This window comes from Electrophorus electricus, chromosome 22, assembly GCF_013358815.1.
Source record: "Electrophorus electricus isolate fEleEle1 chromosome 22, fEleEle1.pri, whole genome shotgun sequence".
Classification (NCBI taxonomy): domain Eukaryota; kingdom Metazoa; phylum Chordata; class Actinopteri; order Gymnotiformes; family Gymnotidae; genus Electrophorus; species Electrophorus electricus.
Genome location: NC_049556.1, coordinates 8,020,584 through 8,047,506, shown reverse-complemented (window position 1 = coordinate 8,047,506; position 26,923 = coordinate 8,020,584). Strand labels below are relative to the sequence as shown.

General features: G+C 43.9%; 1 protein-coding gene across 2 annotated transcripts in view; it reads left to right on the top strand.

Annotated features, from left to right (window-relative positions):
* scube3 (signal peptide, CUB domain, EGF-like 3) overlaps positions 1-26,923 on the top strand; it is a 63,900-nt gene that overhangs the window by 12,157 nt on the left and 24,820 nt on the right. For both annotated transcript variants that reach the window (XM_027018089.2, XM_027018088.2), the window contains exons 2-6: positions 5,884-6,006; positions 8,150-8,275; positions 13,990-14,124; positions 21,089-21,235; positions 22,249-22,365. In XM_027018089.2, the coding sequence (XP_026873890.1) occupies positions 5,884-6,006; positions 8,150-8,275; positions 13,990-14,124; positions 21,089-21,235; positions 22,249-22,365 (648 nt within the window). The remainder of the gene's footprint in view (positions 1-5,883; positions 6,007-8,149; positions 8,276-13,989; positions 14,125-21,088; positions 21,236-22,248; positions 22,366-26,923) is intronic.

Genomic DNA, 26,923 nt, shown 5'->3' with positions numbered 1-26,923 from the left:
AGCCTACTGGCTTGCCACTGCCTAAATATACCTCTCAGAGGCAGAGCGGGGCATTAATCAGACCGGTAAAAGCACTCTCACACAGACCCCCATCTTCACCTCTGCTGCATACACTCACTACAGGAGTTAACACAGCTAGGTACAAAGTGCACACATACTGACCATGCTGTGGTTGCTCAGCCTGACTCCTACTGTAGCAGCTAAAAGAGTAGAATACAGTCAGTGACTTGGATGTCACATAATGCCAGCTTTGAAGACAGTATTTGTTAGTGAAACTACATAAATAAAGACATAAACTACATAAATAAAGTGGATAAAGACAAAGGAGACAGTGATAATGTCAGGTTAATGGAGCCGTACAGAGAGCACTGTATGCAGCTTGTCAGCTCATTTGGCTACTGAGTGCAGCAGCCATGCCCTGAAGATAGATATTGTACAGTGAGGTACTTCTACGCTTTGTGTTTCTAAATTGACAGGGTGTGTGTCTTCACCATGGCTCAATGCAATCAAGAATGATAAAAGCAGGGTCTGATATTGGCTAGCAGCATCTTTCTTTCATGTATGTGAAGATAAAGTATGGGCTTTAACTTTGCTTTCAGTGGATTGGTGCGATGGAATGACTCATGAGAATTTGGAGAGGCCATTTGAGAAAAGAAAGCAACACGCTGTAGTCTTTTTTTCTTCTTTTGCTGTACATAGCTTACATTACCTGCATCTGATAACTATGTGTATATGAGCATATTTATGAGTTATGTTTATATCTTATTAATTCCCCAAAAGGTAATTTTGGAAACTAATGCTAGTAGTGACATTAAAAAAAATGTCTGCAGTTTATGAAGTGCAAAGGAAGGAGCTAAAAGAAAAAAGGTTTTTCATATGTAGCATGAGTCAATTTCTAGGCACGCACTACCCCATGTCTTTTTCCTTTCTCAAGTGTTCCGTGGAATGTTCTCTAAACTCCACTTCCAGACAGATTAATGCTGACATGTTTATTTGCTCAGTAAAAAGGCATTTGTGTTTTGAACCAGCACACTATTGGTTGTTTTGTTTTGAGCATGTAAGTCCATTCTTCCTGACAGAAGTGTTCTTCTCTACTCAGCCAACATTGGACATCCTTTGTTTGTGTGTGTGTGTGTTTGTTTACATTTTTAGCTTACTTTCCTAACAAAATAAGTGGTAATAACAGGCCCCCCCCCACATTAAACATGCTATGTTTGTTAAGGGGAAATGATAATTGGATGTGTTGTGTGAGCGTGATTATAGATGACTGGTCTGGATTGAGAATAGGCAGGTAATCACTTGATTTCTCTCCCAGTCTGTCATGGGTCTGCCCCAGCGGTGTATTTCCAGTGCTCCACCTGTCCTTGTTATTAGCACCTGTGTCTTATTTACATGTCATTAGTTTGGTTATGTAAGGTCTTCGCGTTCATGTTACATCTCACCCCTTTCCATGGGTTTTCACCTTTTTTTGTTCTGTGTTAGTCGTTGGTGTATTAAGCTTTCGGCTCTAGCGTCCAATAGAATCCTTGAGTCATTCCAGAAGGCCTCACCTTTACCATGGATGGTACAGAATGTGGGGGCTCATCTATGCCAGGGGTCAGTTTAGAAGAATACGTGGTACACCAACAGCAGCCCCTTCAGCAGTAGCAGGAGCATCTACATCTGCAGTACTGGAATGACTGACACTTTTGGAATGATTGATGTTTTTGGAGTGACTGACCTCTGCTGTGGACATGCATCATCGCCAGCTGACTGCTTTTCCTCTGTCATCTGAATCCACTGCTACAGGAGAGACATAGATGAGTCTCCCTGTTTCTTCCTGAGATTTGGAGCTATAAGACCAGAGACATATGATGGCAAACCTTCAGTTTGTGGGAGAATTTATGTCAAGGTCTTTATATCTGGCACATGCCAAGCAAGCAATTAGGTAGCTTTCGTTTTGAGCAACAGGGAGAGGAGGCACGATCTTATGATGGCTCCATTGCACATTTATGGTCAACAGAGGGTAGAGATTCTTTTTCAGATGAAGCAAGAAGACACCATAATTGAGTAGTCTGTATTCTGCATGTTGGCATCGTGAGCAGTATGAAATAACCACTTTTTGTCAAGGATTAAGTGAAGAACTACTCACTGAATTTGCCCCACACAAGTACGTTCAATCCCCAGACCAGCTTATCCCTTTGGCTATTTGGCCAGAGGGAAAGTCCCATGTTCCATGCTGTGTGAGGGAAAGTCCCATGTTCCAGATAATTCACCTAACTCAGCTGGATTCTTAGAGCCCATGGATTTAGGACGCACTAGATTCACTTCTGAAGAACGACAACAAAGATTACAATCTGGACTCTGTGGAGGCTTAGGCTACCTACATGCCCCATGCAACACTCATTCCAAAGCCAAGAAAGATTCCAGTATATGTTGCTAGCCAAGCAACCAGAACTAGCTCATATTTAGTGCCAGCACACTTGTTTTGGTAATGCAATCGCATTTTTGCTGAAGGATGAATAGTCTCTGGAGCTGTGGGGAATTTTATTGAACAGTATGTGACCCAAGTCCTCCAAATTCCTGTACTGTCATATGAACTACTACTTCTCATTCTTGCCAATGATGGTCATCCATTGGGTTTGGGGCAGTCCAGGAAGTCACCCACCTGAAAGAAAAGGACCATTCCCTCCAGCTCCATAGACAGCTTGACCATACTGGCAATGGAAAGTGTTACCACACAGCTGGCACTAAAAACCAGGGATATAGATCTTCTCTTCTGTGCTCCACCTCCTCCCGTGCTGATGAAGAAGATTACTGCTCTGGGGGGAGGGTATGTTGTGGAGGTTCCTTCTGGTTAGTAGGTCTCCTTCTACCTTGGCTGATTCAGCAGAAGTTTTTTTCATAGAAGGACAGAGGATTGCAACCTTGTACAGACTACAGGGACATCACTGAAGTTATGGTGACATTCCCCTATTCCCTGCCTCTGGTGCCCATCTGCACTGGAGCAACTATGTGGAAGGGTGCGTTTACACCGCCTTAGACCTGTGAAGAGCATACAATTCCATCTGGATCCAGGAAGGAGACAAATAGAAAACAGCCCTCTCTATGACATCTGGCCATTGTGAATACCTGGGCAAGCCTTATGGCCTTTCCAATAGATCATTGTTATTCCAGGCTTTTGTCACTGAGGTCCTGTGTGACGTGCTTATATATATATATATATATTCTGGAAGTAATTTAATGAGCATCTGGATGTTAATCTCGTGTCTGGGCATCATCCTTAGTCTAATGCATAGGACGTGAGGCTGGACCAGGAACTGAGCTGTTATCATTATAGTTACTGCCGACGTCAGCAGGAGGTCTGCTAGAGGTTTCTCTCCTGGACAGACTTCCCAACGCCCTACAGCGCATCTCTGGCATTGCTTCTCTTGTTTGTTAGCACCTGTGCCTCATGTTTACTTCCTTAGTGTGTCTGTTTAAGGTCTTTGTGTGCATGTGTGTGTGTGTGTGCCCTGTACCGTGTCTGCGCCTCTTCGCCCCTACTGCCTTGCGTAAGACTGTTCTTAAATTTCTTTTTTCTTCACTGCATTGTTTACAAGGTTTCTGCTTTATTGTCCACTAGCTTCTCTGAGTCATTCTCTAAGTCATCTGGGAATGGAATCTCTGTCCAGAGACAAAACTGAGCAAATTAGTCTTCATTAGCTGAATTGATCTTTCACTCGGATCATTTCAAAGCTTTTTGCCCCACTTCACATTAAATGTATAACTTGCTTAAATGGGTGTGGCTAGTTCTTTGTTGTTGCATTAGATCTGATATCACCCAAAGTAAAGGGAAAAAACACGTTCAGGTCTTAAGCCCCGGGGTTGGCTTTGCGTATGATCCTCTTCTGTCTGTAGAGGGCTCCAGAGCTGTGCCCTTCTGTGACTCCTGTGTGTTAGCTGAGTGTAAACACACACCTAGCTGTGTTACCGATAAACCAGAATGATGCCCTCTAGACCTCTAGAAGCAGTGGTGAATAGCCGACCACAGATAGCAGCTGTTGAATCCTTTAAAATGCTGAGCCATGTTTATTAATACAGTAAATGAGTGGTTTACTCAGTGCAAGTGTATGAATTCTAGGACTACTTAGCATGATAGCACTGCATATTCATATTCACCCCATATTCATTTACTGTTAATAATATTAGAATTTTGATGAAATGAAGCACCTTTATTGGCTACAGATTTCCTTTGGTAATATTTTATGCTGCTTAAGAAATATCTGAATTCGTTTTTGAAGCATCAGCCTTGAAAACCCTGGTCATCTGCTGTCTGTCACCTGAAGTGCATTCGGTTGTGTAGGGTGACCTCATTGTTAAAGGTGTGCATTACTCTTCATTTTAGGTCTGTTTTTTTACAGCATGGTGACACATCTGCAGATGGTAGATGCAGTACGTCGGCTCTAAAAGCCCACTAATGTAAACAGTTTTTCATATGGAAGCTACCCTTCTGCTTTTGGAGGGTGGCTCATACACACAGCCACCACTGGATTTTGCCAGCGTTCTCATCTTTGTCAGAAATTCCTCAGTTGTTTGCATGGAGTGGGATATAGGAAAGCATTTCAAGGACAAAATCATCATTGTGAATCTAAACTCCATTCTGATTGGCTTGTTTACTGCTTGATTAGAGCCATGCCTGTTCTGGTAAAGGTAAAAGGAGAGTAGTCTGGTTTGTTGTTCTCCTAAAGTAAAAACAGAAATGTGAATCTCCTTGAACCATTTCTCCTGTAGTATGCAACTGTCCTCTTAGCGCATGTTTTGAGTATGAGACAGCGGTGTGGTTTTCCTTCAATTCCAAATAATGGCACTGAGGCAGAATCAGCGTAATGTATCCAGGTTTGAGGAGAGCCTAAGCAGATACTGGGCTCAGGATGAGCTGCGGTTCGAAATGAGCTGCGTCTGCAGCTGCAGGCAGTGAGAAGATGTGTAAACTGTTGCAATTACACAGTCAGTGCGCTGTGACGGGATTTAGCATTTACGGGAAGATACAGAGATGAGAGGGGACATCTCGACAGGAAATGGGGTGTGTGTAAGTGAGAGAGGGAGAGAGAGAAAAAGAGAGAGAGGGAAAAGGCTGTTTGAAATAGACAGAATGAGCACCAGTGTTTTGCAGCCCAGTAAATAGTTCTAGTTTAGTAAATAGTTTTAGCTCTTTGAAGTTGGATGTATGCTAAAAGCTAACTGATGCTCTCTTTTTCCATGAATAACAGTTGTCATTCTTATCCTATGAAGCATTAGAAATGCATACAGCTGACCTAAATGTTTCCTAATATTCCTAATATGAAAGTGGTTAAATATTAATCATAAAAATAACATTAGTTAGGCTTCTTTCATGCATTAAAATCCAGCTGAAAATGGTCAAATAAAGAAATCCAAAACAAGGCGCAATAGGAAGAAACAAACCGCACAGATTAAAGGAAATAAGCCTCTGAATATAATGATCCAAAGGTAACATCGGCATGTTGACTTCTGGCCAGTGTTCTCTAAGTGCGTAACCATGCTTTATGGTAGATCATGGCAAAGCCCACAGCTTTTCTCCACTTTCATGCGCAGTTAATGGAGACTCCAGCGTATAGCTGACTCAGGCCAGTCATTGGTTTCTGCTTTCTGGTTTCGAAGCCAGACGTGTCTAACTTTGGCTTCTGTGATTAATTGTTCGCTTGACTGTGAATGGATGTCATCACAAAAGTGGCAAAAATCAAGCGGCCTTTGTTTTCCCAGCTCACTCTGGTGTCCCCCACTCTGTCTGTCTGTTTGTCTGCTTGTTTGTTTTTTCCCCACTGTGTTTAATTACTCTTTTTGGCTGCCTAAGCTCAAAGCTGTCTGACTTCACGCCTTTGTGTTTGCTTTCTCGCTCTCCAGATGTTGACGAGTGTGTGGAGACAACGGACAACTGCAGCATTGATGCCATCTGCCAGAACACACTCAGATCGTACAAATGCATCTGCAAGTCTGGCTATAAAGGGGATGGAAAGCACTGTGAAGGTATGGCTGGATGAGCATGTGTCATAACTGAGATTATTTTCGCTGATTATGATTATGAATGGTAATCGTGGACAGTTCTCACTTCAGTACTCACTGAGCACACCGCAGAAAGCTATATCTAACTAGCACGCTGTCATTGTGTTAGTGTCATTTATTAGAGTGTTACTTTATTGTGCATCCCTGTGCTGCGCCGTGCTGTGCTGCGTGCGTGTGTGTGTGTGTGTGCGTGTGCGTACACCTTGCATGTGTGTGATTCTTCTCCTTACGTCTTCTTGGTTTGTACTTTTAGCTTTGTGAATTTAGCAAGCAATTGCTAAAAATAAAGAAAAGGAAGAAAGGAAAACACCAATATAAAATTAGAGAGGACAGATTTTATTTAAGATGGCTTGGTTCTGAGGGTCCTCGTATACATCACCTTCACCACTGCGAGCCTTGAACCCCTTCCCCCTAATCTTAAACCACACCTCTTCTCCACTCATGCTGTTTGGCTTTCTGTTGCCTCTGGCTGCCTGCCACAGGATTCTAAAGGTTGCGTGAGGATATAAACCTATTAAATTATTAAAAGTAGAATAGGCTTGGATGTTGAATAAAACATAGTCTTGGTGATCAGAAATGTGAGGGGAGGACAGGAGGCATGTCAACAGGCCTCCGTGTGTGCGTGGTCACCTCAAATACCCAGTGGTCCTCTTTGGCACAAACTCCTCCAGGCAAAACCACAAAGAGTCAAGCGGGTTCAGGAGTGTTTGTGCTTCGTGCTGATCTCGGATCAGCTTCTAAAATCCTCTAAGCGAGGACCCGCTAGATGTGGGAAACCTAGCTGTGCGCAGCGCTTTTCAAATATGCCTGTGGTCTTGTTGTGTTTTGGCTCTCTAAGGAAGAGAACACAGTGGAGGATAGAACCCTAATCCCCCACAAGCCAGAGTAGACCTCTGTTGATGATACACTGCAAACAGGAAAGCATTAGTAGAATCAGCTCTGTGCTCAAGGCCGTGAGATGGCACAGCAGATACATTAGACTCCCAAAGCATCTTTTTCTCATTTGGTGTAAATGGTTTCTCCATTAGAAGTGCTCCACTGTTCTTCTTGGATTATACATACATACACACACACACACACATATATATATATATATATATGTATGTATGGTTTTGTGATTAATGATGCATGAACAGTATGACTGAAAAATGAGGGTGAAAAGAGTACTCTGTTGAACTCTACGTTTCTGGCCTGTTAAAGTGCAGACACTGTTGTTTTATTTGCTTATATACATACTTTTTAAGTGACACAGCTGGAGTCTTAGATTGACTCAATAAAATGTTTTTCCTCCAAAAGGACAATGTCGAATTTCCAGAAATGTCTGTGTTAAAGTGTGGTTTCCTGGACCCATTAAGTTTTGAGCTAAGTAACCATGATGATTATTTCTGTCGAAATGCTTATTTTTTCCATGAACCTGATCAAAGTTTGGTCAAACCCTCCGTCTGTTATCTGCAAAAGAAGAAAAACGGAAGAATATGTTTATTAAAACCTAGAAAAAAAGGAAGACATTGGCATCGCAGTCGTCCGCAAGCTGCACACCCAAATCACTTTCCACTGGTGCTCAGCGCTGGATACTACAAAGAGCACTACCAGGGGACTCTGGGTAATTAGTACCAAATTGGGCAGCAAATGAGAGGGGATGGCCTGCGTCTCCTGACCCTGCTCCCCCTGAACCCTGTTCCCCTACCCTCCAGTGGAGCAGAACGCTTAAAAGGGCCCCGCTGTGTTGTTTCAGCTGGTGGGCTTCTCCTGATGAGACTGCTTCAGCTCTAGGTCCCGTTGCTGGTGAGGGGAGCTGGGACTCGCTGGTCAGTAGCTAATCTCTGCCAGGGCGATTGATCCGGTCCAGCTTCTGGCCATTTTTAGTCTGACCGCTGCAGAATCCTGCTGTAGCACTGGTGTTTATTATGTCAAACTAACTTTAAATGTTTCATTAATTAATGCATTGGCCTGTCTGAAGGTAAATAAACAGCCAGTGTTTCAAGTTGTGTATGACATATTAAAAAATTCTCACTGTTTATTTGTCTTCTTTCTTCTCTCTCTCTCTCGCTCTCTCTTTCTTGATCTCTTTCTCTTTGCCTCTATGTCTCTCTCTCTTTCTCTACAGACATCGATGAGTGTGCCAGTGACTATAATGGAGGCTGTGTCCATGAATGCATCAACATCCCAGGGAACTACCGATGCACATGCTATGATGGCTTCCGCCTAGCCCACGATGGCCATAACTGCCTGGGTTAGTGTGTGTGTGTGTCTGTGTGTGTGTATGTGTCTGTGTGTGTCTTGTCTCAACCCCCTCCCGTCTTCAAATGATAAACAAATTGTTCAGTGTATGGATCGGGGGTGGAGTGGATAGAGGCATAACAGTAAGATCATTTCTCCAGAAGCCACTAGCGATTGTTGTGTTTTGCTGTGCCGGAACTCCGTCACTCCATCCTGCACAGGGCACGTATGGTTAACCAACGTGGAAGTAGGGCAAAGCTTCTCCAAGGCCCTTCACACAGCACCGTGTCATTAAGTGCATGGTCGGCTTGGTGAGTGCGTTTACTGCAGCAAGGGACGACTCTCCTTCCCGAACGTTCCAGTTCGGTAATATCAACCTAACCAAAGCCTCAAATCGTGTCTTTTGAATGTGGGCGGATGTGCATGTACCCAATCGCATGTTCCATGTGTAATTCGTGTTAGATTATGCTTCAGATCTCTAAGTATAGATAGAGTATGTGCATGACCATAACCAAACAAGCTCATTTTGGATAGCTGCTTACTGGTAGTTGTGCTGTTTTGTTATATCCACTCTCCCTCCAAGTAAGCATGGATAGATTTCATTTCAAGAGAGGTAAACACAGTAAATGTAACATTAGGGCACACATCACCACACACCCGAGTTCCTTCTTTGGGGTTGACATGACACTGGAACAGGAAGTAATGTCCAGTGTGACCTGCAGTATTGAAGAGAAATATAATATCCCTATCTCGCATACAACCTCATGCCTCCTCATCTGTGCTCTGTTTATACTAAGGCTGAATACTCATTTCGTCCTAAACACATGGCTTTATAACTTGCTTGTTAGGCTCTTTTGAATAGAATAGACTAGACTAGAACAGAATTGAATTGAACTGAATTGAATTTGCACTGCAGGAATGACCTTGCCATGTCATCTGAGGTACACCCAGACACTTTTAAAGCTTTTTCGAACTGATCTTTGTCATCTTGTTCGTAGGCACACAAAGTAATCTAATATGCACCCGAAAGAATGCAAAGAGCTCTCGTGTGTTGTTGCTTTTTCCATCTCGCTTGCTCTCCATGTGCGCACGCACCCACGCACGCACAAACCCCAACACCATGCTTTGTTCCAATTCATTTAGCTCAACTAGATCTGGTGTGGATCATTTGCAGTACACCATGGATGGGCTGTTATTGTGCAGGCAGGTGTGTAATTGGCTGTCTCTGGCACCCAGGCCCACCTACGGCTTCCTTTGATATGTGTGCGTGTGTGTGAGCGTGTGTGAGTGAGCGTGTGTGAGTGTGTGTGCGTGTGTGTTTATCTTTTGTGTTCTCACCGTGCATACACTTTCAAGTTTTCACTGCTGGCAACAGTACAGAATAAATAAGTCGGTCCTGAAATGTTTGAAATTGTTTTGACTCTTATCTCACCTTCTTGTTCTTTTTAGGATACAGTTGAACTTTTTTGTATCACTTCTGAGCCTGGTCTTCCCAGTCTCACCACACATACCATCACTAGATGCTAATGGACCCGTGGCTTTGAACTCTGTTGGCTGGATGCCCTTAAACCTGTCAGTGATCTCTAGGCTCTGCTGGAATAGTATATGTAAATGTTTTGAACTTTAAATTTCATCCAGTTTTCAGACCTAAAACATTGTCACATTAGTATGAGTGAATTTATTTATTTATCGATAACCTTTAAGGTGTTTACAACCTAATTAAGAACCATTAATAAACAATTCATTCTTTTTTTGTCTTTTAAATGTAACGATACCAATGTTATTTAATATTTCCATTGTTCATGTTTCTAATTTTATTATAAGGTATACTTCAAACATGAAAGGGTGCTAATATTTTTGGGCTGTTGTGTGGGATATAGAACTTGCTGTAAGGTTAGTGGTTCTATAAGGTCAGCTTCTCCCCTCTCAGAAAATGGTTACATGTACAAGAAAAACACAGTCACTGCTGATGTGTTTGTGGTGAAAATGTTTTGCTTTTCAGGTGTTGTCTTTGCTCTTCTGTGTTTATTTTTTCAAGGCCCAATCAGATAACAAACTGTATGTGATTTAGAAATGTCAATGTCATATCATTAAGCTCCAGCCTGGTTAAAGTTGAATTTCTGTGAAACTCTTGGGTGTCCTGAGCACTGAAACAGGACTGAAAATAGCCCCCCCCCCAATCCTCATTTCCATGGAGAAAGAGAGAAAAAAATCCTTTAATCTTGTCAGAAAAGATTAAAGGATTTAATTGTTTGTTTGGACTTGGATCTATCCATGCCTTTCCTTGAGCTGGTGTAAAAAAAGGTTTGTGTTTTAAAGTAAAGTGACTAGCTTTGAGGAAGCTTGTGTCAGCTCTTTCTGGGGTGGGGGTGTGTGGGCGGGGGGGCTGGTAAAAATATTGCTGCTGGTCCTGTTCACCTTCCTCTGTAAGCAGCTGAAAGGCTGGGCGAAGTCAGCAAAAATGTTTATCCTCGTCACTATTTCTGCTTGCCCTCCTAGCCGAGGTACACAGCTAAATATTTGTGGACCTTCATTTCATTTGCTGAAGGCTGTGTAGCTTCTAAAAACCTGCAAATAAAGAGCACAAACACTGTAATGAGAAACTTCGCTCTCACGCCTGGCTCAGGACCATGGCCTACACACAGAGACGGTTCTTACTCGCTGATCTGAGAACTGACTAAATGTATGTACAGTCTTTGATCTCTGTGTCTGGGACTTACAGTTGTGTGTATAAATGCACTTTGGGTGAGTGCCTTTGACCTTAAGGGCAAGTGCTAATTTATAGAAGTGAAAAAGGTCCCAGTGAAAGCTACTGACCATGTATTAGCATTACTGCCATTCCTAATGGTAAGTGAACATTACAGTGCAGTCTGTAAGTAATGGGGCAGTGTTTTGTGCAATTCATTGCAATGAATTGCACAAAATTATGCAGACTGTCCACTTCAAGTTCAAGGGTATTCATATCGATTTTGGGTGAGCCGTATATGCATAACTCTTTTTTATACATGATGTTCTCATTTCAGGAGAGCAAAAATCATTTAAAAATAAAATCATAAATAAAATTAAGTGTGTTACACTGTGTTACAGTGGAAGTCTTCAGGCCCCGGCCATCACCAGGTGCAAGGATCTTCTCTGTTGATACAGGCTTCATTAGCAGTTGTCTTCATTTATTGTTTGTTGCAGGAGCTTTTCGTCTTCAGCCTTCGGAAAGTGAAATCCGCGTTCAAACGGGATTCATGTGACTAACACGGCCTGTGAAAACCCGCTTCAGCAGTTTCTTCAGTGGGATATTTTTATTTATTTATTATTTATATTCTAGATCTAGAATTAATCCCCGCTGTTGCTGTAAGCAGTGACATCGTCCACAAAGAACTGCGCATAGGTTCCCAGAATCATTGTATCAGCTTGAAAGGCACGGGCAGAACAGGAACAGGACAGAAATGCTTGCCTGACATCTATAAGGGTGTCCGAAGAAATGCGAGCCAGTGAGTCCACCTGTCCTTGAGAAAGCTCTGATCTAAAGTGAGTTTTTTACTTGGGTGCTGCTGGTCATCACCAGCCTGTGCTGAAACGTTAAAGCAGCCATCTCCCACATCTTTGCGCAGTGTAAATATGACCACTAGTGTCCACATATTTGGTTTTTTCCACCCTTTCCTGAACCCCTCAACCTTTGCTATAGATGTGTGTGTTGTGTGTGTGTATGTGTGTGTGTATATATAGAGTGACTTAATGAGAGCATTTGTGTCTGTGTGTGTAAGAGAGTGCTTGTAAGTGGAAATGATCATCTGTGTGAAGAAAAAAGATATCTAATTTTTCACTTATAAAGCATTTGATTAAGACCTTTTTCCATCCTCTCAAGAGAACGGATGGGGTGGGTGGGGGGGTTGCAAATAACATGCGCACTCATCTGCACCATGCCAAAATCCCTTTCCTTTTCAAAATATTTGGTTTGGATGCAGGCTTCTTCCGTAACACAGCCCAGGTCACTGAGGGAGAGGAGGGACAAGGAGATCCGATCCCCCAATGCAATGGATCATTGAGGAGTGTGTGTGTGTGTGTGTGTGTGTGTGTGGGTCAGAGAGAGAGAAAAGACCCCCACGAGTCTCCTCCGGCCTGTCTGTATACGTGCTAATGTTCGCGCTAGCATTTAACAGCTGGTCATGAAACTGTCAGTCTCCACGCACTGGTTCTGTGTGTTGGGTGATCATGACCATTCCAACAGGGGCCTCTTTTCTTTGATCACTTTCATCTGTTTATGAGGAAATGAATTATCTGTGCATTCAAAATGTTTTCCCACTTTGAATGTATTATTTGTCTTGATTAAGATTAAGGTTTTCAGTTACTCTTTCATATGAGGATTTAATTTAACAAGCAGTATTATTTCAGCACATTGGTTTCTTTAAAACAGAACTGTTATTTTACTGGGAAGGCAGAGTGAGGTCAGGCTTGATCTGAAGTCTTAGCATTGTTCTGGACAAGCCTGTGGGACTGTTTAGTCAGGCTGAGCTGATGGAGTTAAACTGTTGAGGTTTCTGACTGATGTTTTTACAGAGAGGGGCAGGTCAGGGACTACAGTGACCTACGTTGTGATGGGTATAACTGTGTGCGGGTGTGTGTGTGTGTGTCTGTGCATGTCTGTGTATGTGTCTAGATTACACACTTCTTCTACACCAGACAAATAAATGCCATATTAGTTCTTCATGGCAGATTAAGAGCAAGCCTGTGTATATAGCTTCTTACTGATGTGATGAAACTTCCACAGAGATTGGGTTGCATACACAAACACACACACACACACACACACACACACACACACACACACACACACACACACACACACACACACACACATATACACATATACACACAAACTCGTGAAACAAGAGCAGGTCTCCTGCACACATACATACACATATCCAGGGGATGTTATTTGTCAATATCTTATAATTTGCCCTTAATTTGTATGTGTGTGTGTGTTTGGGGGTGGGGAGGGGTGTGTGTGTGCATGCATGTCTTTCATGGGTTCATCTGCTGCTGAGAGAAGCCAGTGAGCAATAAAATAGACTGAGTGATGGCCAATTGTAATATTTTTTTCTTGCTTTACTGAATTTTGAATGGTCTTCATCCTCTTGCGACTCGTATATTCAGTGCAAATGGAGTCAATGAGTGAGGCTGATGTGGCAGGAATTCCCAATAAAGACGTCCGTCTTGGTGATCCAGGCCAGCCATGGACAGTCAGCTCCGAGCCCAGAGGAGGTAAAACCACAGAGGCTCTGGAGTACGCTCGCCTTAGGGGCGTCGTAATGTCCGTCAGGAGCCGAACATCATGCCAGACGTTTTACGAGAACCTCTGAGGTTCTGAGACCGACGTGCAGTGCCTCAGGCAGTCTCTCCTCCTCCACTTCCTCTGAAGCAGAAGCAGACCTTACGGGAGTCCCATTAAGGCATCAGCACTCAGATCTGGCCGCGCAATACTACACTGAGTTTTAGACCGTCACTTCAAAACAAGCTGCCTGATCTAACAATTACAGGCATCGGTTTACATATTACAAAAAAGAGTTTTGGATTAAAGTTTTAGTGAATAAATGTAACTGTTTTAAAACTTAAAGACTGTGCAAAGTGTTTGCAGTGATGCACTGAAAGGGGAAATATTGCTCAGCTGTTGGTTGTAAAAATGATGTGGGGTCATTGATAAGAATCTCTCTCTTTGTGTGTCTCTCTCTGTAGATGTGGACGAGTGTTCAGAGGGTAATGGTGGCTGTCAGCAGGTGTGCGTTAACATGATGGGGAGTTATGAGTGCCGTTGTAAGGAGGGCTTCTTCCTCTCCGACAACCAGCACACCTGCATCCAGCGGCCCAAAGGTCAGTAGCCCCTCCCATGACCCCGCCTACTGCACTGCTACCCCGCCCACAGGACAGCTCTTTGAAAAAGGATACAAAAAAAATCCATTCCTCGTACGAAGGACCTGCCCGGGAATTATTTTCCTTTTCCACATCCACCTTCCCATCATGTTTTAAACTGTGTTTCATCAGTTCGTTTGGCTTGAATGTGTGTGATATAAGGCATGTTTACAATGCAGTGTTGCCCATATTGTAATGTGACTCTCTGAGGCTCATCAACAAGGGGGCCATCTGGCTTGCTAAATTGCTCGTGTTCGCCTTTCATAAGAGCAGTGTTATTAGAATTTTCCCACAGCCAGGATCGCTCAAATGCTGCCCCATGTGGTGACAGACCTTATATTGCTCTCCCATATTTCAGACTGATATTGGCTATATTGATCCCAGATGGAAGCCTCTTGGACAGAAAGGTTAGGGTCATCGCAGAGGGTCCGTAAGGACGGTGCCGCCATTAGATCGCTTCCCCACCTCCACCTCAGGACAGATCACGCTCAGACGCTCCCTCCTGGTGCTTCCGGAAAAAACAGCTTGCCTCCGGGGGCCATGTGGTGTTTTGCCTGCCAAATTATGGCCTTAGTTATGACTTGGTTGGTATGGTAATGGTTGGCATTGTAAAACTGAACCTGATGAGTACCCCCTTCCCCATAATCACCTTTTTAAGCTTGACCCAAATCACTATGCCACCTTTCATCCATATAAACACTGTCACTATGTATTCACAATGTATTGGTATTCTAATCTTTGCTATATTGGTATTCCTACAATACCGCCCATGCAACCCCCATTCTAATGGACCACAGAGCAGTATTTCTACAACCACCCCAACCATATAACTACTGTTTAGGACTGAAACCAGATCAGTATTCTTACCACACCCAGGCCATATTGTCATTCTTATTAAGACCCCAGATCATTGTTCTTACACTCAAATCATACAATCTCCTTCTGCCAGCCACGTGATCAGGCAAGTTCTTATTAGGTTTGTTTTTTGTCTGGGAAGAGCTCGAGCAACACTGCTGCAGTCCGTTCTGAGAGATTGACATCAGTATTGTGTAACATTAACACAAGCCATCTCATAGCAGTTATATAGTGTTATATCAGGAATCTCTTGTGGTTATAGCAACTGAATTCTGGAATGTGATTGGTGTAGTGGATACTCCTTAATTATCAGTAGGTAAACAGTCTTTCAGCAGGCCTTGTTCTGACACCTCCAGTGGAAGAGTGGCTTTTAAGGCCATGTGAACCTCACTGCCATCGACCCAGCGCTCCAGGAAATGTTTACTCAGGAATCCAAACCTGTTTCATTCGCCTCAGAGTCTCATTTGTTTCCAAGCAAGGTGATGGGCCCCTCTCCCCTAGGGTCTCTCTGGAAATACAACTTGACTGTGTACAGATGCACAAACATGAGGGCATGCACGCACACGTGCACACACACATGCACCGGTACGTGTGGTCACACAAATATACAAACTCATGGATTAGCATTAGCAATAGCATAGAACACTGCAGTATTGATCAGAAACTACTGACAAAGTTGTGCTCCATTGGTAAAGTCTTACCAGTGCAGTATCGGTAGACAGTTTACTCTGAAAAACATTTTGATTTGAAAACACACAAAAAGGATAGAATGAACTGTATGAACAGGCCCTACATGACTAAGCCACTGTTCTAGGTTTCATGGAGAGGAAAACATGTTTTCTACACCTTGTCTCCTAGACTCCTAAACAAACTCTCATCTTACATAACTGCACTCAAACTAACACCATTCATTCCACAAGACCCCCCCCACCACCACCACCACATGCACATACACAATCATACACACAAAAACACAAAGACAGCTACGTGTTATAAGCACTGGGAAACTGCAATTGCATGTGCTTGAGTGCAAGGCAAGTCTACTCTGGCCATCCCTTGTGAAAGTGTACCGGCTAGAGCTGGGCCATTAAGCAACTATGCAACGATTGTTTTTTGGAACAGACTGTAAATAAATAAATGTTTGACTGCTAGCCATCAAATGCACTCTCCACTCTTGATCTCCAGCACCCTGGCCATGATCCTGTAGGAGCAGAAGCCCAGTGGAAGCTACATAATTGGCCCAGCTGGAGCTCCATGGTTCGGGTTGCTAACCTTGTGGTACCCCTGGACCTTTCCTATTACTTTTATACACTAGCCTTTCCCTCATCTCTGCCTTCAGAGAGCGTGTTATATATCTACATTGATTTTGGGATCCATGAGCGTGTGGCAACCTTTCATCATCTGTTGCCAGGCAGCGATGGCCGTTGCGTGACTGCTTCGTGTCTCCGGTCCCTCTCTAGCTTTTTGCTGTCTTTGTAAAACTCTTAATGCTCCATTGTTGAAGGCGAAAAGGAAGCAGCGCTCATGTAATCGTCTGGTTACTCAGTCGACACGTGCGACATGGTACCAACATGGCAATCGGAATGAGAAGAAGCAGCGTTATTGTTTACTAAATACAGAACTTGTTTATCTGATTAGTTCAGTCATCATTATATTATTTATTTGTTATAAAAAATCATGTAAAACAAATTTTTTGCTAAAACCACATATCGCTCTTAAACAGACTTTTGAAGCTGCTCCTTGGTCTGTGTAGTAATTGGCTGATGGCTTTCTGCTACAGCAGCAGTGGGTGGTTTTCAAAAATGGTGGCCCTTGTTACTGTTAGCAACCTCTAACGTGTACAGTGCCCCCATTAATGAACTCCTCACAGATCTCCACACAGACCCTTACTCATTCTGTTTGAGGGGCCCACAGCTGCAGTGCTTACTGTACCTTCAGTCAGCAAGAGTACTCAGAGAATCTTGGATTTTACACTAATTATATTATTTGGCTGATTTTAAATTTTTTTTTTTTTTTATACGATAAATAGGTTAGAAATATAAATCACAAAAGGTTGTGAACTCTGGACTCTGTTCACTCTGTTGCCTCAAATCTGCTGCTCAGATGCCTCGGCTGTTTTTTCCACATAAAAGGCACTGCTGAGGAGTGTTACATCACTCCATAAATCCCGTTTTATGGGACTGTGGGCTGTTAAGCACTCATTAGGGCTTCTGGGAGGTGTGCAGATTTAAAGGGTTACAGGTAGCTTTAATGACGCCTTCTGTTCAACTGGTAATTGAGTAGAAGGCTGACTGCATCTGGTTCTGCAGTCAGACAATCCATCAACAAGCCATTACTATACCGACAAGTAAGTGTTTCATGCAGAGTGTCAGCCATCTGTATACAGTAGGCATTAAACTCTGAATAGTACTTGAGTACTGAACAACCTGCCTCGACTCATTTGACTTCACCAGTGTTCCTTACTAATGGTCCTGCTGCACAATGAGAGCACCATGCAAATGAGCTGAGTTAAACAACAGGCTGAGCATGGGCATTCGTTTTCTTTGTAAATGGTTTATGGCCACTCTTATTTGCCATGCATTTGGTGGGGATCAGGAAAAGAGGCATAACTCTAAGGTAAACTGCTACGGTTCAGAGGCAGCAGCCAAAACACACTTCATGCACCAGCCTCCAACTAATCAACGCAGGTTTTCAGGTTCTCTTCTGTTGCAGAAAGGTGTTGGAGACGCAGGGAAAGGGTACTGTAGTCAGGTTAAATTCTCCCACATCCCATAGCTGTTATCTTTAGCAACAAGCTCTGAGCGAAGGCCCCGGAAAACTCCAATAGGTCCTCCAGCAGTTGCCCTGCTGCCTTTGATGTGGCTTCTGTGAACAAGCTGGTCTCGGCGTGATGAACAGACACAAAGTGTCTTGAGCAACTTTGAGAGAATGGCAAAATGGTGTGCACCTCATGCTTAGGAGCACAGTGCTGTGTCAAGTGATTCAGGCCAGACACGTGTCTCATTAACCATAAATATTTCTTTAAAATGTTGCAATACATTGCTTTTTAAATATAATATTGCCCACACTGTCTTTTTGAAGGCTGCTGTGTAGCTGAAATTAGGATGGGAAGATCCCATGTCACCCCAACCACTGTAGTTGATAAAAGATCGAGTCTACATAGTGTAATATTCTATGACAACTAGTAGTACTATGTACTATATCAATAATAGTAGTTAGTTAGTACTATAATAATAGTAGTCACTATATTAATTTTTCCTTAGTTCTACTGAACAGTTGGACAGTTTTTGTTGTATTTTATTTGAATGAGCTGAGGCCAGGCTCTCAAAGACACATCACACCAGGGCCCATTAAGCTCCTGCACATATTTTTTACTGGCATCCATATAAAGACCTGTTTTACGGGCCTGTGACTTTTAGGGGAGCAAGAGTGTTAGCATGTACCTCAGTCATTTTTTTAAACAAAGTATTCACTTCAAATGGTTTTCCCATCGTTTTTTCTGACATTTTATGTCGGTTTTCTTTCCCTCCCTCTGCTGATACTTCCGACTGTTTCACTGTGTTTGTCTGGAAGTCTTGGGGTCTCTGGAGTGTCTGCCGTAAAACTGGGAGGGTTTCTGGTGGCATCTGTCCGATCAGTGGGCCAGCCCTTTATGGTTTTCCGTGAGGCCAGGGACCCGCTCCCAATCCGTCGGGCTGACCTAGACATGGTGAAATGGAAGGTATCTGGGAGGCAGAGGTCCCTTCAAGAATAGGGGCATGTGGGCTTATGGCCTTCTGTTATTCCTCCTTCCCACCTCAGCTTTACTCATTATGAACACACCCAATCCCAGCTATTGTTTACACCAGCCCCTTGATTTTGGATCTATCTGCCTTATGTCTCAATCTGTCTAAATCAGTAGTGGGTGTTCAGTAGATATTTATAGTTTTTTGGGACTCAACGTTTGATGGACTAAAATACTAAGAGTAGCTACTGAAGCAATAACAAAATGGAGAAGTTGGCATGAGCATGGCACCCTTGTAAGAAGGTAAGCATGGTGACTCAGGGTAATAGACCATTTATGGGTAATAGAACTTGAGAGACATTGTCTCTCAATCTTAACCAGTGGTCACAATCCTAGAGAGATTGGTTCAAGTCTTAATCCATTTACAGTGAAACGTGAAGCTTACAAGAAGGTAAAAGCTACACAAAAATAGATCTGAAGGACAGGTGTTGACTGCTGGGTGAAACTAAATTAGTTGTTGTAGTGAATCATGTTGTTTTGTTTCAAGCAGCAAGTACCATAGGACAATCTTCTGAATTCGTCAAATTGTCAAATATCTAACAGTGAGTGAGTGGATTGGTGGTTGGGTGGATGGATCGGGGGATGGCTGAGTGGGAGGCAGAGATGTAGAAAGGTACTGGAAAGTTCTCCAATCATCAGCACAGGGCAACAAAAAATGGCATGATTTGTTTTTGGCAGAGGAATTGGAAAACAAGAGGATATAATTAATCATAACAATGGAGGCAGATGTGAGAAGCCAACGGTTACTAATTGAAACCAAATATGAAATCAGTGTTGCCGCTGACAAGCCACAAGCAAGTTTGTTCCTTCCAGTTCTTAGGAGCTGTCTTGAAGAGTGCCAGACCTGAGGGTGCATATCTGTCTGTCCACAGCAGGCACAAGGGGAATTGTGTTTGTGGCAAAGCTGGTGCCTCACTGAACTGTTAAATTACATTACTTCACTAAATGTGAATACATACATCTGCTAAAAAAACATAACAAAAGATTGTCCTGTGACTGCTTTAGATGGCTTTAAAAAAGGCAACAACTGCTCTGCACACAGTTTATATAAGGTAATTTAAAGATTCATGTTATATTCAATTGCTCAGGGTCTGAAGAGAGGAATATTGATAAACCTTTAAAGAAATTTGTAAACAGAGCTTTCATTCCAAAATGAGCCTTAATCTGGACCTGTGCAACTGACACCAAGTCTTTTATTTCAACATCCAGTGTTGTCCAACCCCATGCGGTCGAGGATCTGTTGACACAGATGCACCATGGGATCTGTAGTCAGCTGGGTGCTGCAGTTCTCCTTTTACTGTTCAAACACAAGTGAGCAGGATGGCCCGGGTGGGTCAGGCAGTGAGGGGCGTAGTTTAATGCTCACCCACATGCGTCTATGTCTCTCAACCCGGTGACCCTTCACGCTGGTGGTTGTTCCCTGACAAGCATTTCTCAGCTCTGGTCAGAGAGATCTCGCTCTTGACATGCTGCTTCCATAGGCTGACACAGCCACAGAGGTCTTCGGTTAAGCCGATTGACACAGAGCTAGTGACTTCCACTCATGTGAATGGCCGTGGCCCTGGTGTCAGCATTATGGTTAGCATTAGGATTAGGCTAACCCTATCCCTAACGTCTAATGGAAAATTCCGTCCATTGTTGCTTTGAGACTTTCTGTTTGACCACATGCCAATTTGCTTCGCATCGTGTGTATGGAACAGCTCTGCTGTAGAATCACTGAGGTGCTGTCAGGACTTTGTCTCCTCTGTGAAGAGCCAGTCGGTGTTTCCTCCAGGGGTCTCTTTAGCAGGACCTGGGTGAACATAGCCAGTCTGCCTGCCTGGAGCAGTGCTCTTAAGAGAGAGGTGACAGAACATGTCAGTCAGCAAACCGATATGAGTGCTTCTTCATGCAAGTCTGAGTGTGTGAGGGTTTGGTGGGGGGCCGGGGGGAAAGTTCGGGTCAGTGGTCACACATGGGGAAATCCTGAGAGGAATTTGGGAAGGGACTGTCATGACTCGTAAAATGTCAAGTTCAGCTCTCTTTCTCTCCCCTTCCTGCTCTGTATGCCTCAGTGGAAGGAATTTTCGCACTAAATGCAGTGCCATCAGGATGGTATAGAATCTTTCGCTCTCTCCTCTACAAAGGCTAACCCTCCTGCTCTGTGCTCTCTCTGTCTCCATAATGCCCTTGTCACCTACAATCAGAGGACTGTCAGTACTGTCAAAATGAAAGAGTTTACTGTTACTTAGACTGACTGGTCATAGGGCCCATTGTGCCTGACTGTTGCCTGGCCCCTTTTTGCAGTGCGGCTGAACGGGACGAAGGAAGGGCCGACCTGCATGGACAAGAACCACGGCTGCGCTCACATCTGCAGGGAGACGCCAAAGGGGGGCATTGCGTGCGAGTGCCGGCCAGGATTCCAGCTCACCAAGAACAACCGTGACTGCAAGTGTGAGTGGATAAGGGTGGGGCACTGGGACTTCTGGGAAAATACAGCTGCCCTTGTTGGGGGGTGGGGTGGGGTGGGGGTTTGGGTTGCTCTTAACCTGACTGCTGAAGTTGTGCAGGAAACACAGTATAAAATAAACACAATTATTTTATAGAGAAATACCTGCAATGGCTAAAAAAAAATTGGTGTTAAATAGTTTTAAATAATTTAGGAAGGCAAAAATGTTAGCAAGTCCGTTACAGGAAGGCCACACTTCATGATGTGGGGTTCATGCTGTTAGTTCTGCCTGAGCCTGGTGGAAGCACTAGCTGGTATTTGGAGAAATGCTGTTATTTTTTTTTATATTCTTTCTTCACATTCACTCATGAAAAATGGTAGGAAAGGAGAGTCTGAAGAGTGGAAAGGCATGTGCAGACAAAGTGTGGCGTGTTTGTCTGTGTGTGTGTGTGTGTGTGTGTGTGTGTGTGTGTGTGTGTGTGTGTGTGTGTGTGTGTGTGTGTGCGTGCCGTCTAGGTCTGTCATCGGCTGTCTGCTGCAGTCGACACACTTTTCGCTGCAGAGTGCAGCACTGCTACACACCATCTCTCTGCCCCTTTGACACTGCATTTATTAGCTGTTACATTTTACACATTGTAAACAGTTACACACTGGGAACAGTTAGCATCTGCATCTTAAGTGACAAAAGCATATGGTTAGTGTACAGTGCCTACATTTCAACTGCTGTCTTAGTGGAGTATACATGGATGTTTTTATGAATTTAGTGGACTCTGTTGTGGAGGTACACCAGTCTTAACCTCCAGTATTCCCCACCCGAGTAAAATAGCCTTGGCTGTGGAGCTGGATCTGCTGTGTTGGGGAGGAGTGGGTCTGGACAGGAGTTTCAGCCCAGCAGGCTTATGGCACTATATGGTTTAGTGTTGGGTTGAATCACATGTGCTTGACCTGGTAGGACACTGTTGGCTTTCCATTACGCTCCAGGGCTTTTGATTCTTCCCCCTGTGTCTCTCTTGTTTAGTGACATGTAACTACGGTAATGGGGGCTGCCAGCACATCTGTGAGGAATCGGAGCATGGGCTGCGCTGCATGTGCCACATGAAGTTTGCACTGCACTCTGACGGCAAGACGTGCGTAGGTGAGTCGCTCCTGTCTCCACCCATGAGTTCCATCTCCACTCCAAGTTCTATCTCCTCCCCTTCCCTCCACCTGGCCAGGTAAGACCCACCCAACGCTACCTGGCCAATTTGACAGGTTCCGTTTATGAGGAACATGCCTCGTGGGCTTGACAGTGAGAGGATGGGCTAGTCTGGTCCCCCACTCACTGTCCAGACACAACTCTTCCTGGCCAGCAAAGACCCAGTTATATCTCCACACAGTCTGTTTGGCCAGGTAAGACCCCAGCAGCTGCCATTTCTTTGCTAACCTTTGTTCTCACAGTCAACGGAACATTATTGGAGAAGTAGGAGACATTTTTTGAAGACCTTTGAAGTGATTGTATGAGAATGCAAAGCCCCAGATCATGATGCACTATATGGACAAAAGTATTAGGACACGTACACATTACCCCTACAGGAGCTTTGACATCCCAATCTGAATCCACAGGCATTAATATACAGTTGGTCTCCCGTTTGCAGCTGTAACAGCTTCTACTCTTCTGGGAAGGCTTTCTACAAGATTTTGGAGTGTGTCTATGGGAATTTTTGCCCATTCATCTAGAAGAGCATTTGTGAGGTCAGGCACTGATGTTGGACGAGACCGCCTGTCTTGCAGTCTCCATTCTAGTTCATCCCACAGGTGTTTGATAGGGTTGAGGTCAGGGCTCTGTGCAGGCCATTCAAGTTCTTCCACACCAAGAGGTCTTTGCCCAGCCATGTCTTTAAGGACCTTGCTTGTCCATCAGACTGCCAGAGAGAGAAGTGTGATTTGTCACTCCACAGAATGCTTTTCCACTGATCCAGTGTTTATGTCAAGCTTTACACCACTCCATCTGATGCATGGCATTGTGCTTGGTGATGTAAGGCTTGCATGCAGCTGCTCGGCCATGGAAACCCCTACCATGAAGCTCCGGGCACACAGTTTTTATACTGATGGTAGTTCCAGAGGAGGTTTAGAATTCTGCAGTTATTGTGTCAGCAGAGCGTTGGCGACTTTCAAGCACTATGCAACCCAGTACTCGGCAACCCTGCTCTGTAACTTTACATGCTCTGCTACTTCATGGCTGTGTTGCTGTGGTTCCAAAATGCTTCTACTTTTTAATAATACCAATCATGGAATCATGGAATATCTTGGAGGGAAGAAAATTCACAAACTGACTTGTTGCAATGGTGGCATCCTATTAAAGCACCACAATCGAATTCAGTGAGCTCTTTAGAACGTTTGTAAAGACAGACTGTATGGCTAGGTATTTGATTTTATATACGTGTGGCAATGAGACAGAATAAAGCACTTGAATTCAATGATACTTTTGTCCATATAGTGTACTTTGGATATGTTTGAATATATGAGGTCTAAATAGAACAAATAGAATTTTGTGCTTCTCATTTCTGGTGTCTAAATGACACTCAAGCTCCTCCTTCTCACTGTCTCATGGTTGCTTATTCTTCCTTATAGGAATACCCAGAATGCTAATATGCTAACATACAGTGGGCCAAGGCACACAAAAGACCATGCTAATCAGAACCTGCTAGTTAGCTGTGTCAGTACTTTTAGGTGAAGCATTCCACAGCTCTCAATACTCATACGTAAACTTGTGAACCAAGATTAAGGCCAGTGTTTGGACTATTTTTACATATTGAACTTTCAAGCAAGAGCCTTGATCTCCTATCTGTTTTTTCATATGCTCACAAGCACGTTCTTATGGCAGTGATTCGGTATCCAAAGACTCATTTTAAATTGCTGGGAACATGTCAAACCTGAAATTAGACACATCTCTTAGCATTATCCTTAATCTCTGTCTGGACTATCTGGCTCAGACAAAAATGAAACCTAATGTTATGCTCAACCAAAAGTTCATTTACAGCAGAAAATAACAGTGCTTCTATGGTTGTTCTTGTAGATAAATGGTCTAACCCATCTGAATCCCAGGCACTCACACAGGGCCTTAGTTAAAAGGCCTTTATTCAATAGGGCTTCAGCATAAAATCTGCTGGCAACCATGGGATCCACTTTTGAGATATATAGCCAAACATCTTTTAATAATGTTTGTCTAAGAATGCTGATGTATGTTCAGCTTCCTTCTTCCAACATAGCTGTTTTCATTCAGACCTAATAGACAAAAACTGATCCAAGCACAGCATTCTTGGTTTTATACATATGACCCTCGAACGGGGCTCACCCTGGGCCCAGAAGACCAACCCTCAGAGCCCACGGCACCTGAAGAGTGCTGGGGTGTTGAGCACAGCTGCTCTGAGCATTTCACAATGTGCCCCTTGTCCATATAGTTCTGATTCATGTCTATCCATATGTTCTTCATGCCTTTAGCTTCGTCATGGAGAATTTAGTGGAAGCGAGAGAGCTGTAAAACGTACGATGACTGCGCAGTCACTTACGCACCACATCCGAGTTTGATGTATGTGATGGTATATCAAACACGCACTCTGCTTCTGTACTCTACCTCTGCTTCCTCTCACCTGATTCCATACGCTGCAACAAGTGCGAGGATCTTTGTTTCAGTCTTGCTGCATGCGCACGCTTCCTGTTGACCGTTCGTCCTGCCTTCCTTCCTCTTCCTTCTTTTCCCCGATGTTGGTGATGCACAGTGACAGGAGCTGTGCCCTTGCGCCCACCAAACTGATGTAGCATTTTGCATTTAGTGTGGTCTAAGGTTTAAGGTTCAGAGTGGTACACACTACCTGGAAGATGTGCAAAATGATTGATAGGAGCATAAGGTCTTAATGTATAGACATTACTATGGCACATAGAAAACCTACAAACATTAACACACACAGTGTCACAAACTGTTTGTTGCTCTCTGAGCACTGGTTTGGCTGGCCTCTGTGCAGTTTCTTCTCTCGGTCTCTCCTTCCCCGACTGGATCCAGCCACCCTGTCATTAAGCCAGAGCTCAGTCAAACCTTCAACCACTCACACAAATGAGATGTCTGCCTTGTCAGGCCCCTAAGGCCGCAGCATAACCCACTGCCAGGCAGAGAACCAGACCACGGAGGCTGGTGTCCCTCTCAGCCTGTGTCCCTCACCCTCAACTGGAGTCCTGCTGGATTGGGCCTCTGCTTACCATGGTCTGGTCCGTGGCAGGCATTAACCCCCACCCCCATGCCTCACGCCCTCTCCCCTCTCCCCCTCTCTCTGTCCTTCCCACAGGCATTAATAGGCCAGAAAACCACAAGGCTGAGTGACGGAGAGCTCGGTGTGGCCTGCCCTCCGAGGGCCCCGCTCTTGCGGCAAGACCATGTAGCAAGGGAAAGGCGTTTGCCCATTTACAAACTTCAGCTTTTAGGATCTGGAAAACTTTTAACATTTCAGTTCATTTTATAACCATAAACTCCAACACTACAAAAGTGGTTTCTCTGATCAGCTGTTTGGAGGTTTGGATGGGGAAGACAATATTTCTGTCTGTCGGCTTGTTTTTCTGTCAGGTTAGCAGTAGCCATATTACGCAGCTCATCTGCATATTTGTCTGTTGGTACAGTGTTTCCACCATGTGATCAGCAAAGTTATTTGTTCATTAGTGTCTAAATTATTAGCCAGTGAGTCAAGCACTGTTTCTGTTGGCTCCAAAAAGTCGAATGGGAAGCAGTCCTGATAAAAAAAAAAAAAAATGATGGCCTAAAACCTCTTCTGCTCCCATCTCAGTATAAAAATTAAGGCATTTTACTGAGCAGAGTCCCTAAGATTGTTCTGGATGGTGTAATGTGTGCTTCTTCTTGCTGCTGTCCTCGCACCCTCTGTTTCTCTCTCTGTCGCTGGCCGTCTCTATTTCTCTCTCTCTCTGGCTCTCTCTGTCTGTCTTTCTCTGCCTGACTGCCCCCCCCCCTCCAGGCGTGGTGGGCTTTTGCCGGCTTTTGTCTCTGCTCTGGCCCAGGCCGCCATCACATGCGTTTCGCTGCGATAGTGGCAGACGTTTAGCACAGTTTCAAACAAATTCAGAGTGGCATCAAACCATTTACAAAGACACACTTACACACACACACAATATACATACAGGTCACACACGGATCACCGTTTGTTGCACCAGCAGCTGGGAATAACCGATTAACGGCAGCGCACTGGCATTTTCCTCAGTGATGGCGGACGAATGATTCGCATTTGTTGCCTTTGTTTGTAGGTGTTTTTAAAGTGAAATGTTTGCCGGGTGCTCTGAAGCCCTCCACCTAGCTTTATAGTCTGTGGATGTGCTCATAGGTTTCTATACAACGAGATGCCTTACCAAATGTGGAAATGCTCACCCTGTCAGTAAAGCTAATCTTAAACATGTGCTGTCTAGCTAGCACGGACACGGCAAAAATGCAAATTAAATAATTACGATACAACAGCATAATTCATCTCTGCCTCATAAGTGCTGTAGCATCAACCTGTGAACCTGTGAATCTAACTCACATGAGTAAAACTGCATTTACTTATTTTTGAAATTATTCTTTGTCTGTCATCTTTTTAAAATCAAATAGCTTGCCCTGTGGTGTTTCCGATGCCTGTGGACAACAGAAGGGACTCAGCTGAATGGCAGGAATAAGGAAT